The sequence below is a fragment of the Sparus aurata genome, chromosome 15 (genome assembly GCF_900880675.1).
Source record: "Sparus aurata chromosome 15, fSpaAur1.1, whole genome shotgun sequence".
NCBI classification, from domain to species: domain Eukaryota; kingdom Metazoa; phylum Chordata; class Actinopteri; order Spariformes; family Sparidae; genus Sparus; species Sparus aurata.
Genome location: NC_044201.1, coordinates 28,375,971 through 28,389,808, shown reverse-complemented (window position 1 = coordinate 28,389,808; position 13,838 = coordinate 28,375,971). Strand labels below are relative to the sequence as shown.

At 42.0% G+C, this 13,838-nt stretch overlaps 1 protein-coding gene across 1 annotated transcript in view; it reads left to right on the top strand.

Moving 5' to 3' along the window:
- LOC115596874 (protein kinase C epsilon type-like) overlaps positions 1–13,838 on the top strand; it is a 68,536-nt gene that overhangs the window by 29,355 nt on the left and 25,343 nt on the right. Inside the window, 8 exon segments of the mRNA XM_030442310.1 lie at positions 755–923; positions 1,918–1,952; positions 2,060–2,148; positions 2,246–2,378; positions 2,468–2,610; positions 2,700–2,796; positions 2,884–3,179; positions 3,407–3,580. Of these exon segments, the coding sequence (XP_030298170.1) occupies positions 755–923; positions 1,918–1,952; positions 2,060–2,148; positions 2,246–2,378; positions 2,468–2,610; positions 2,700–2,796; positions 2,884–3,179; positions 3,407–3,580 (1,136 nt within the window).

Genomic DNA, 13,838 nt, shown 5'->3' with positions numbered 1-13,838 from the left:
TTTCCCTGAAACGTTTAGCCTAATAAATCATTTCCAGCAATTAAAATACACCATAATCACATTCTGCGTTTAGATGATGAGTATCAATGACCTTAATAATATAATAACTCACTCTGACTGTGGAAATGTCTCTGTGCCTATGAGCAGCATCATAAATACATAATGCTGCTTGTGCTACATGTGCAGGTGAACAGGCGACAGGCTGCAGAGAGAAAACACCGAATGTCACGTAGCTTCAGTAACGTTAGCACGACGCACATGTGTGCAAACAGCTGTTAAAGCCGACTGACAGCTGAGCAAACGACGTCTCATTCCTCTTTAAACATATCTCCTCGTTTCCTCTCTCCTCGCATGGGTTCCCCGATGCAATTTAAGGGAAATGGGAAGTATCCAGTGTCTCACTCGCTTGCCTCAGGTATTTTGCGTGTGTGTGTGTGAGATTAAAACACGGTTGGACTAATTGAAATCTCTCGCCGTTCCACTGGGAGAACCTCCTATTTAATTAAACACAAAGAGGCAGAAAGATCAGCACAGACAGAGTCAGACGGCGTGACTGACTGTGTGGAAAAAGAAAAAGACCAATGTGTTCAATTAATCACTGAATGAATCTACAGCCTCGTCTGCAGTCGCACAGCGTCAGCGCCATCTAGTGGCCACGTGATGTGGCTGCAGAGAGCAGACACAAACATCCAGCAACGGGCTTCAAAATAACTGTAAAGATGTTTTTACTAATTTATTTTCTGTGTCCCTGCAGCTGCCCCGGGCTCTCCTGAGAATGAGGAGCGTGTGTTTCGGCAGCGGATGCGTCCCAGGAAGCGTCAGGGCGCCGTCCGCCGGAGGGTCCACCAGGTCAACGGACACAAGTTCATGGCCACCTACCTGAGGCAGCCCACCTACTGCTCCCACTGCCGGGACTTCATCTGGTGGGGACACACGAATGTGTATCCAGTATTTAGGTTAACATAAAGTGGCTGAATCTCTGCAGAATCATCCTCGTTGCATTGCCGTGTAGATGCACAACAAAGTGTTTTAAAGGGTCCAAATAATGAAAATAACAATCTGCGTCCACGATGAAGTAAGTGAACTCAGATTATCTGGTAATCAAGCTGCCTGATAATATTTGACATGTTTGATATTTACGATTCAAAATCTGGATGATTGTATCGGTACTTTCCACATCCACTGAGCGAGAAGACGACCCCGGAGCAGCTGATCCTGCTGCCAAGCAACGTTAACCGTCCTATCCCTCGAGGCTAACGTTAGCTAGCACACTGCTGTGGACAGAAACTTAAAATCTCAGCTCCAGTTCTCACTGAAAAGCAGAAAACTTGTGATGACTGCGTCTCTCCCGCCTCAGACAGAACTTGATGTAAACACACGTTCTGCTGTTTCAGGTTTTGTGGCTTCCTCTGATTTTCTGCCTGACCCTGATTTCTCCCGTGAACCTGCCGTCGTGTTTACCAGTAACACTAGTGGATGCTGTGAAGTGTGCAGTAATAAACAAAGACAGCTGTGTTTGTTTCCATCCCAACAAACTGTGTCGGAGTCGCTGGCGGTGGAGACCATGTGGCCTCGGTACTCCGCCGTGAGACTTTCATGTGTAATCAGGATCACAGAGACGTTGTGTCTGCACCGAACAGACGGACAGTGTTTTTCATGTGGGCCAGCTAGTATTTATTTTAGTGAGCACTGCAGAATGTGTCATATCAGGTGAAAACACATTCGGGTTTGTGGATTTGGTGTTCAACATTTGTACGTTCAAAGGATTGACTCTCAGGATGTGGACTGGTTTTGTAACTGCTAGTCTTTGCTGTTTATCTCCTGTTATATCTAGATTATATAGACGCAAAACGCAGCTGCTGAAGTCTTTTTGATTTTGGCTAACGATCTATTTTCTGTCTCTCTCTGACCTTCCAGGGGTGTTTTAGGAAAGCAGGGCTACCAGTGTCAAGGTAGGAGGCAGTTTTATCGATTCATCCACAATTTATGTTTCTTTAAACACATGATTTCCCTGTACATGTGTTTGTTAAGCCCGTGTGTGTGTGTGTTCCTCCTGCAGTGTGTACCTGTGTGGTCCACAAGCGCTGCCATGAGCTGATCATTACCAAGTGTGCGGGGATGAAGAAGCAGGAGGACACAGTGGAGGAAGTACGGGATGTTTTTTATGAGATACAAACACTTCAGGCGTCTGTTGGATGCAGCTCTCAGTGTCCTGTCGTGTTGTGTTGTGTTGTGTGTCTTCCAGCCGGTCGGATCTCAGAGGTTCAGCGTCAACGTGCCGCACATGTTCAGCATCCACAGCTTTAAAGTTCTGACCTTCTGCGACCACTGTGGGTCTCTGCTGTGGGGTCTGCTGCGACAGGGCCTCCAGTGTAAAGGTACGGAGAAGAAACATGTATGTTGTCCTGTCTGTTCTGAGTTTGCACGATCTAAATCTCTTTGTTTTTGTGTGTGTGTGTGTGTAAAGTGTGTAAAGTGAACGTGCACAGGCGCTGCGAGAGTAACGTCGCTCCTAACTGCGGCGTCGACGCCAGAGGAATCGCTAAAGTCCTCTCCGACCTCGGAGTCACACCAGACAAGATCTTCAACAGCGCCCAGAGACGGAAAAAGGTTTTTTTGGAAAGAGTCAACCAGCTGAAAATTGTACTTACACGTCACAAAGTCCAGATGTTGACAGGGTGGTTTTTGTCTGTGAACAGTTTCCTCAGGGTCAGGAACCCCAGCAGCCGATATCAGGGACGCCCAAGACAGAAGACGATCGCTCAAAGTCCGCCCCGACCTCACCGTGTGACCAGGGTAACACACGCTCCGAGCATCACACAGGAACTCTCACCTGCATGAAACCAAACCACGTGAACTCATCTCGTTTTGATTTGTGTCCAGATGCGAAGGAGCTGGAGAATATCCGGAAGGTTCTGTCGTTTGACCACCGCGGAGAGGAGCACCCGGCGCTCCCTCTCTCCGCTGCCTCGTCTGATTCTACCGTGACAGGGGACACTGATGCAGGAGGAGGAGGAGGAGGAGGAGGTGGAGGAGGTGACGGAGGCAGCGTCGGAGTGAAGGGAGACGGAAACCAGGAGAACGGAGAGGTCAAAGGTTACGTCGCTCCTGAAATGAAGAGGATGAACCTGCACGACTTCCTGTTCATCAAAGTCCTGGGGAAAGGAAGCTTCGGAAAGGTGAGCGTCGACTTTGACATTTCGCTTGACACCTTTTTCATAAAAATGTTTGTGCTTTTAATTTTGATTCCTCTTCTTCTTCACTCCACTTCCTCTCGCTGTTTGTGAGTAAAATGTTTGTAGTACGAACCAGAAATCAGGAGAGACAGAAAGAAGAAAAACACCCTCTTTATTGTGATGTTTTCAACGTTATTCTGACCGTCGTGTGTCGTGTGTGACGTGACCAGGTGATGCTGGCGGAGCTGAAAGGCAGCGACGAGGTTTACGCCGTCAAGGTGCTGAAGAAAGACGTGATCCTGCAGGACGACGACGTGGACTGCACCCTGACGGAGAAACGCATCCTGGCCCTCGCCAGAAAACACCCGTACCTGACACAGCTGTTCTGCTGCTTCCAGACCAAAGTAGGAACACACAAACACACATGCAGACACACTAACGACCTCCAGGGGGCAGCGTCGGACTGAAGTTGAACCTGTAGCCTTTAGTTTTTGTGTTGACGGCGCTCAAAGATTACATAAAAACTCTGAGGGTGCAAATGATGAAGTGTGTATGAATAGATGTGTCTGTGTTTTAAGCAAGAACGAATCATCTAAGATACAAAAATTAACTTTACTTCACTATCATGATAAATATGATGTTTCACCAGATGACTAAATGTCCTTTTTCTTTTCTTTTGTTCACTTTACAAATCACAAGTTTTGCAGCACATAACAAAAAACTGTAGCATGAGTATAAAAGTTATAAAAGTTAAGTTTAATGTAATTCAAAAGTCATTTTTTTCACGGCCTGTCAAACAAATCTAGTACAGAACAATTTTATTATTTTTATTATCTTTACTTCTTCACGCACATGGAGAGGACAGAGAGAGGAACAAAGAGAAACTCCGTCCTTGTTTTATAAATCTACCTGTACCTCTATCTGTATGAATTATCTGTATCGTCACAGTTTTGCATTATTACAAACACATCTGTTGCTCTCATGCAGGCGTCACGCTGTCACACAGTGGACCGAGCAGAATAGTGATGTGCTACGATTCACCTCACATACAAACAAGAGGCTCTGTTTCACACACATGCAGCACCGTTCTGTGGTGTACAGGTGCTGCTGGGGCGTGTTTGCATCCCGCTATATCGATAAAAACTTGTCTGAAACTATATCTCGTTTATTAATCACCTGTATGTACCACCCGGGCCTTCTTCCATCAATAGATGAAGAAAAACTAGAACACAATCCTGTTTAATTCCCCATTACATTAACTATAAAACACCTATGATTTGTTGTGTGTTTAATTCCCAGAGGAAATCACAACTTCTCTCTATGCTCGGGGACAAACTGTCCTCAGATCAGCTTCCCTGTTCTCTCCCAGCTGATTAAAAGCTGTAAATCGTGCTGTCAGGCAGGTATCAGCTCGGCAGCTGCCGGCCGCGGCTGTACATTCAGTCCTCGGAGGTTCGATGTTTTCGGAGCAAGAACAAATCCACACAACTTCATTAGTCATCAGTAAAGTATCTGCCATCGGCTCTGTTTCCCCTTCGGCCTCTCTCGGCTCCCCTCTCATCATCTCCACTTCTCAGCTCGTTTGTCCGTCCATACAGTAAGTGGACGATGACAGACGGGCAGACAAAGGGCACCCGTGGGTGGGACGCCGCTAACGCCAACCGCTCCTCTTACTGTTACTGTATGTTTTGTCTATCGTATAACGTATATGTGTTCCTGTCTATATAGAGGCTCTGTACATGTAAGCGTGGGTGTGTATGTGTACTTTTTTCCAGTTCAACGACTTCATCACATGATGCGAAGTCCTTTCAGTGCAGCTCGAGCCTGACGCTGCTGAAGGCTGCACAGGTGTTAACTTTTATCAGAGCGCAACAAAACACGAGCTGCACAAGCCTGAACATTACGACATTCAACCTCTCCGAAGTCTGACTCACTTTTCCCAGGAATAATGGACACAACGCTTTTAGATAAATGGTTTCAAGACCTCCATCAGTCTGAGCTGTTCGTTAATATGACATTTATTAGCTCACGGATCATTTGAGAAGCTGTCGGGACTGTTACATTAAAAAATCATCGAGTACATACAAGTAAATGTCATTCAGTCATAATGGAGTCCAAATATTGACGGCTACACACGAAACATTTTAAAAGATGCTGGATGAAACACACAACTGAGCGTGTCACGATGATCTTTAGACTTTTATACCATCGAAACCTGTTTTTGAGACGGTTTCCTGCCTGCGTTTTATCAGCAAACTGTAGGTTTTTTGGTGTAGCCTGCAAAATCTCTCAATTTATTCAATCAGAGCTAACGAACTGCGTGCTGCAGCGCTGAGTGATCGTGCACATCCAGGCTGCTCTTGGTTAAGTTTTAAGCAGGAAAAGAAATGAATTGAAATGAAATGGCGATATTAAAAACAGTAAATTTGACTTTCTGAGAACATTTCAGGCGAGAATGAAGTGAGATAATTTTGCTTCAGCACACAGAAGTTATGTAGCTTGATCTGAGTTCTGTGAGCCTGGACAAACACCGCGACATGAAGACGTATCACGAAGGGAAATCTTTTAATCTTGTGGTCCTTTAAATGAAAAGTCGTCGGCAAAATCTTCTTAGCAACCAAACTAAAAAACTTAGAGGAGTTCTACTGAGTCGTATGAATCGTCACCACAAATCTAAAGTAGTTTCAAGAGATTTATTTCTTGTTTCCTGAAGCAATCGGAGGATAACTCGTCAAGTTAAATGACACTAACTATATTTACATGCACACTAATATTCCACTTTTATTCTGAATGTGACAAAATTATGTTTACGTGTCTGATTTATGGACTTGTGATGCCCGTAACGTTTGAGTTTCAGGAGCCTTCTTTGGACATGTATGTGGTGCATTCAGACAGGAGGCTTCTTGTCTGTTTACCGTCAGCTGTGTCGGTTCCTGGTCAACAGCGATCACACCGGGTTTCACATGCATGCACACAGAAAAACCCACAATTATGGCCGTATCACACCGGTCTTTAACCAGCGTGACAGACTCGGATATCAACAGGTTTTTTGTATATCCACAAATATCAAAAACGGAAGCAAGCTGTGTCTCTTAATCACAGATACACAGCTGCATGTAAACAATATTATTAGGGGAATATTCATTTTCATCACACGTGTGAACAGCTTAGTGGGAATATTGTCTTCTTCAGAAAGAGCTCAGATGTTTTGTGTGTGTTGATGGTCAGTAATTCATTCTGACAGGATCTGAGAAATCTTCTTTAGGAGGTAGAGCAAGTGTTTGTCATCATTTATAGTTTTTTTTTCAAGAAAAATACGTCTTAAAAAGTCAGAAGATCAATGTTTTCTCTCTCAGTTAGAGTCGAGTTGAGCTGCAGACGCTCTGTGAGCCGCGTCCTTTTTCTTGTTTATTTGCACAGACTGTTCTGGAAAGCTGGAGTCTAATGATGGCGTCTCCTGTTCAATTTATTTATTCCTGTTATTTTCCTCCAAAGCAAAACACAAACATGTGCAGCCTGGATGGATGAGAGGATGAGAGAGAGAGAGAGAGAGAGAGAGAGAGAGAGAACAACAGACTGACAGTCATCTTCAGTCATCATCTGTTGTCCTCCTCCTCTTTCTTTTCCTTTCTTCTCCTTTTTTAACTTTGATTAGTTTGTCTTTATTTTCATTTTGTTCCTTTTTTGTCTGCCTGTCTGATGCAGATGTAGACACACACACACACACACACACACACACACACACACACACACACACACACACACACACACTGATTGGGAGTGTGTTCTTGGATGAAACAAAGGGATTTTTTGTGGCTCTTGCGTAACCTCTTTGATCGTTATCTTGGCCGTGATGTGTATTCCATATGCTGTGTGACCCCGCCCTCATCACCCGCCTCCCCCCCCCGACTCTTCTTGGAACCAGGCGTCGTGCTCTGGACCTGATGTGATTACAATAAACAAACCCACATATACATAATAGAGCATATGGCACGTAACCCAAACACACACACACACACACACACACACACACAGAGCTTTACATCGGCGTCGCACTTAAATTCAGCTGCAGGACGGTTTCTGTTTTGTGTTACGCTATAAATTAGATATGTAGCGAAATAACATAATAGCATGAACACCTCTTGGACTCTTAGTGGTGGTTCTGGAAGATGACGACACGTTTCAGGGTCGATTTAAAGGCAACTGGCTTCAAAGAAGAACTTTTGCTTCAGCTCAACAGCCATTTAAACCAGGGGCAGTGAACACACCACCGCCTACTGTCGTTAAAAGTACCCAAAAATCACTCTTGAGTCAAAGTGATGATGCTGAAATATTACAGACAGACTTGTTCTTGAGTAAATCTTAAAGTATATTAAGACTTAAGTAACATCATATATGTTTGAAGGTATGTATATAATGTATACTTTGGGTTGATCTGATTGATCTTTTATTTCTTTTTTATTCTATTGTAGATCAAATAAATTACTTTCAAGATATGCTAACTTGGTTGTGATACAGCAATTTGTAACTAAAAAAAGTAACTTGTAACTTAAGATAAAATACCTCTGAACTGTTCTTAAGTAAAGTGGCTTCTTCACTATTTCCTGTATTTTTTCTTTAATCAGATTTTGACTTCATCACAGCGGAGTTGCTGCACTTTCACGTGTTTTCCATCCGTCGTTCACGTCCTCTACGTGCAAAGCTTTGACCTCCTTTTCCATTTTGTTTTTTTGTTTTTTCTCTCTCTCTCTCTCTCTGATTCCCTCCCTCATTTCCACTGCGAGGCCTCTCAATGGCTAATTTACTGTACCTGCAACACGGCACTGTGTGTCCGGACATGTCGTCTCCTCTCAGTCACAACATGTGCATGAGCACACACACATACACACACATACACACACATACACACACCTGGGTGAACATTGCAGGTGGTCATGTAACACAGTTTTTAACAGAAATACTTCTAGGAAAGTATATTTGTGCACATAATTGCAGTGGAGTTGCTGCAAGCTGCTGATTTTTTGATTTATTGCTTATATATTGTTTATTTTTTAATATCTGAATTTGGTTTTTAAATGAACTTTTAATTTAATTATAATTTATTTAAATGTACACTACACGAAACAAAAAAAATACTTAAAAAAAACTAAGAGGAAGAAGGAAAAAAATACATTTTAACCTTCCTCTGTTTATCTGGAGCGCTGTGACATCACTGTACATCAAAAAATCTGCACTTTGTGTGACCTATGTCCTACCTACACCCTCCCACCCTGCTTGTTCTCCCTCCTCCCTCCTTCCTCCCTCCATCCACTTCTTAATCGACTGTGGGATCGCAGCCGTTCCCCTATCAGCCTAATTACCGCCGAGAAATGTAAATAACATTATACAACAGTAGCGTCGGGCCCTCGCTCTGCTCCGCACAGAGGCGGAGCGGGGAAGTGAAGGCAGGGAAGAAGTGAATGAGGAAGTAAAGAGAGAGAGAGAAGAAGAAGAAGAAGAGATGCAGGAGGATTAAAATAAAACAGGGAAAGCTGGTTTTAGGCTGCAGAACGTCAGCATCTGTGACGATGAGCACGCCACGTGTTTTTTCAGCCAGACTGAGTTTGGAACAGGACAGGTTTCTGTGAAAGAGTGTTTCTTAATGAGCTGTAATTGGGGAACATCAGAGGCAGCAGAACCAGCCAGAACACAGCCAGGTGCGTTAATGAGCCCTTTGTTCTGCTCTGCTGAGGACAGAGACTCTGATGGACAGACAGGAAGACAGAAAGACAGACGAAGACAGAAGCAAAGCTCAGAGTCGGTGAGGTCAAACAGACGGAGCTCAGTCCTGTTTCACACCACCGCGGTTAACTTAACTGATCCTTTAACTGTTATAACCATCTGGGACTTCTTCCCTTTGTAAGAGTTTCAAAATGGTCAAAATTTTGCATTTAATTTGTTAGAAGATTTGAACTTAGAGGTGGGAGATGATGCTGTTTTATTATCAGCCTTCATCCATTAATGTGCAGGATTTATTTTATTTTCTGTTATTTGTACACACACACACACACACACACACACACACACACACACACACACACACACAGAGGTTTCCTTTAACTCAGATGTTTGAAAGATGAAAAATGCGCCAGAAGAGGCGAGGAACCTCTCCCTCCCTTTTAATTAAATAATTAAAATAACAAGAAAAACACACACACACACACACACCAATCAATACGCAATGAGAACAGAAATCCATGAAGAAATAACACAAGGAAAGAGAAAGACACATTTACAAGGAAGAATTATACTTCATGGTTTGAAAGAAAGCAAGAAATCAAAAATTATAAATCTGATTGTTTTGCAATGTTGTGGTTTAAAAGCACAAGAGCGAACCATCCGAAAATGGTGCTGCATCGCCAGATTTTGTATGAAGACTTTAAGCAAACGGGGACTATTTTGGGACTATTTTCAGAGGCGGATTAATCCACATTTGGGGCTGTAGTGAGTATAGAGAGTGAGTCAAAATAAACGACAGTGTGTGTGTTCATGGTGTGATACAGTGTGGCTCATTAATCAGTCCTTCCAGAAAAATGAAGGTTTTTTTGTGATTTTTGCAGGCAAAAATCCTTGATTATGCGGCATGTTTTCTTAAAAGATGCGATGGAATATGCGGGATATTTATGCAATTTTATGCGATAAATTGCGGGAACTTGCAAAAATTGCGGGAACTTGCAAAAACTGCAGTTTGATGAAAAAGAGAAAAAAAAGTGATTCCCCCAACACCCTGTTCTCACCAGGCTACTACCTTCATGTAAAGAGTCATTTCTTATTACTTCCTATGATAAGCAGCATACTACATCACAGAAAGGAATATTTAAGTTCTCATCTTGTTTTATTTCAGACCTTAATAAACACATGGCTCAAACTTACAAATCATTGATGAGTCAAACAAGTTCTGTAGCTTTACAAAAGGAATATGCTACAACTTCTGTAAAAATGATTAAATAAAATATACAAAAATAAAATGTGCTTCCTGTTTTACAGAGGTAGCGATACAAAACAGACATCTTCTGTTAAAATAAGTGCTTCCAATGCACAAAGTGCAATCTCTTACTGTACCGTACATTTACATACTACTAATATACTTACAACTGTAAGATTTTTGAAACTAGTATGATTTTTTGTTAACAAATGAGTCTGATTTGCGGGCTTCATCATGGCTTCATCGCGGGGTTTACAGCTTTTGATGATGTTCACGTCGCGTAATTACGTCACTTCATAACGTTCCCATGGCAACAGGGAAAATGGCTGCTCTTGTGTGAAGTAAACGCAACATTATTCAACTTTCTGCTAAGATATGTGACTTTTTTGCAACGAAAATGCGAGGATTATGAAATCATGCAAGCCCCGCATATTTTGCGCGGAAATCGGCAATTTATGCGGCGAAAGTGCTGCGTATTTGAAAAAATGCAGCCCCCGCATAAATATGCGGACTTTGCCTGATTATGCATTGAATTATGCGATCGCGTTTTTCTGGACGGACTGATCAATGTGTTTTTACATCGAGAAATGAGACGCATACACACACACAACACACGTATTGTACGCTAGGCATCGCTCCGTCTCACGTGTCACTTTTATCACAACAGTAGATGAATTCTAAGATTTATGGAAGATTTTATTGCAAATTCCTTAAACCAATCGAGGGTATTTTTCTGCTTTTGTGCTGTCAAAACTAGTCTCGCTCTCCAAAGATCTTTCTTTTTCCAACGGTCATCTGTGCCTTTAAGATAAATGAGCTCCACTTATGAGCTGGAAATAATCCACGCAAACGCACGTCATGTTCGATCCAGAAGAATTCAACCTTTCACGAAGGGTTGAAAGACTGAAAGCACCTTCTTTGTTGACTTTCCCTCAAACCCGATCCCTCTCGCTGACGACAGCGTTATTGGCTGGTGTTTGATTTTTGTCTGTCATGTTCCTGGATCAGCTTAGAAGCAGCGATCGAGGGTATTTCCCATAGGTGTGCTCAACCTATATGCCTCCTTATCTTAAGTATTACAAGCCTTGATTTTACTGAAGTGAACGTAATCATCAGACAAGCTGTGCTCTCCATGCTCTTATACATACACACAGTATATTTACATGCACGAACGAGTCAAGACCATCAACTTAAAGTCACGCAAACACGCACTGCACCTTTAAGGAAGTGCTTTTTTCCACTTTTGGACCAATGAAATCAGTCATCAATCATGAGATGTTGTGCTCATTTGTTCGTTCTTATGAGAAGAAAGCAGTAAGGAGAGAACCAGCAGCCCACAGCACGCAGTTCACTGCTGTCAGCCTTCATGAAGAAAGACAGTGAGGGCGTGAGTGAGAGCTTACAAAAACAACACACACACACACAGACACACACACACACACACACACACACACACACACACACAGACACACACACACACACAGAGGCACACACACACACACAGAGGCACATGCAAAGTTGTCCTGCCAAGTATGTGTCACTTTTGAGCGGTTGGGAGTTGTTCTTTTCAAAAATACAGTCATTAGTGGATGTACGTTATGTTTGCTGTTCTTGGGACACAGTTCAGACACACACACACACACACACACACACACAGACACACACACTTCTGTAATTCTATACTTTGGAGGTAGCTCACTGACATGATGCATCCCTCCGTCTTTAACCTTAACCAGGACATTCTCCTACGTAAACCTAACCACCAGTCGGATCAGCAAACGCTCATAGAAATCATTTTAGCACGTTTTATTTTGGTAGTTTTAAGAATAAAACTGACGATCAATATGTTATTGATCACTCTGACTCTTACTGGGGTTTCACTAGCCGTCCGTCTGTCTGTATGCACACGTAGCCGGGGGGTCACAGAACTTTTTGAAACGCTGCCCACGTCTTTCACAATCGCGTCCGCTGCTCTGTAGGCAGAATTAACAGTGGCGATGTCGTCTTCCTGTGCCAGACCTACAAAACCACATTTTCTATGCCCATGAATAATAGAGGCATTAAAATACAGCTGTGATCAGCTCTGACACAGCTGCACACTCTGTCTCTTGGGAATAATGACTCCTGAATCTTATGTCATGAAATATATCAGAATTCACACCTTTTTTTATTTATCTTCTTCTGTTTTATGTGTGAAATTTAAGCATGTTGTGTCCCTGAATGGGATGAAATGTAGCGTCTATCACACGAACACTTCCTCCTATCACCAATCCCAGCATGCAAATTCTATTTCTATTTATGGATATAAGAATTCTGAATAAGATTAGATCAGATTAATCCAAATTCACTGCTCACACGCTGCAGGAAGTCGTGTATTCATGAGGGAGACGTGTTTTGCTTCAACTGAAATTGTCTGGAGCGAAACACAAAAGATTGAAGCCTCTTTAAAAAGAAAGCAGTGAATGAAAGAGTAATAAATAGAATTGTAACAGTGGTCGAAGAAGTACTCAGATCTACAATACGTGCATATTAAAATCAAAATACACCAAAAGTAAAAGTATATTACATCACTGTATTGTACTTGTTGTTGTAGATGATAAAGTTTCAGCTAATTTCAAATAGTTTTATTTACTTTATAACTTGTAATTTATAACTTCCCTATATCTTTTTTTATGTTTTTATGTTTTTATTATTCTGCTTTTTGACCTGTAAAGTGCCTTTAACTACCTTGAAAAGCGCTATATTAAATAAATGCATTGTTATTATTATTATTGCTGAGTATCAAATAAAAAATAACACATCATACTATAACGGTTTAATTATATTTTGTATTCATAATCTGAATCTGTAGTAAGTGACGAGTGGAGTAGAAGTCTAAAGTTACATCAAATGTAAATACATAAAAATAAAAACACCTTGTTGGTAGTTCTCAACTTGTTTTAATGATTTTTACTTTTTTTTTAATCACTGTTTTTTCAATTAACAGCAAATTGACGAATTCAGCGCTGTTGTGCCCACAAAGTCTCACCTCCCCCGGATCTAAATTAACTCGTTAGCATCAGTTTTTCCCTGTCTTATCGAGAATATTGATTTTTCTAAGGACATTGTATTGAAGTTATGACTTCCAGAACACTGATCTCTTTAGCATTAGCTCATTAGCTGCAACATCAGCTGCAGGAATTGTGACGTCTTCCCTGAATTAGATATTTTTTGTGTATCGTTACACTGTCGTGCATCACTGGAAACCTGTAATGAACAACATAGATAGAAGCTAGATAGATAAACAGAAATATTATCGAAATTGTTCTATATTAATATGTGCAAATTCCAAATGGAAGCTGCAGGTTTTTGTAAAATGTAGCAGTGCTGCAGATGTCGTGTCCCAGCAGCATGATTTAGAGGAGGGATAGTTTATTTTCATGTCCCTTTTCATTGAGTGTGGAAGTGGTTTTAGTTCAGAGAAGGTTTTCTGACACTCCATCTCAAACACTCTGCAGGTTCTGGATGACTCATTAGATGCGCTCGCTTTGTATCTGCTCGTTCAGTGAGTGGCTGCTCAGTGCTTTTGGGAACACAAGCTTGATTTAACTGCAGGAGGTTTTTTTTTTTCTGGCAAACATTCTTGATCTGGTTCCAGGGCCACACACACAATACACTCTGTCCCCCAATTACAATCATTTCCTGCTGCCATCATCAGT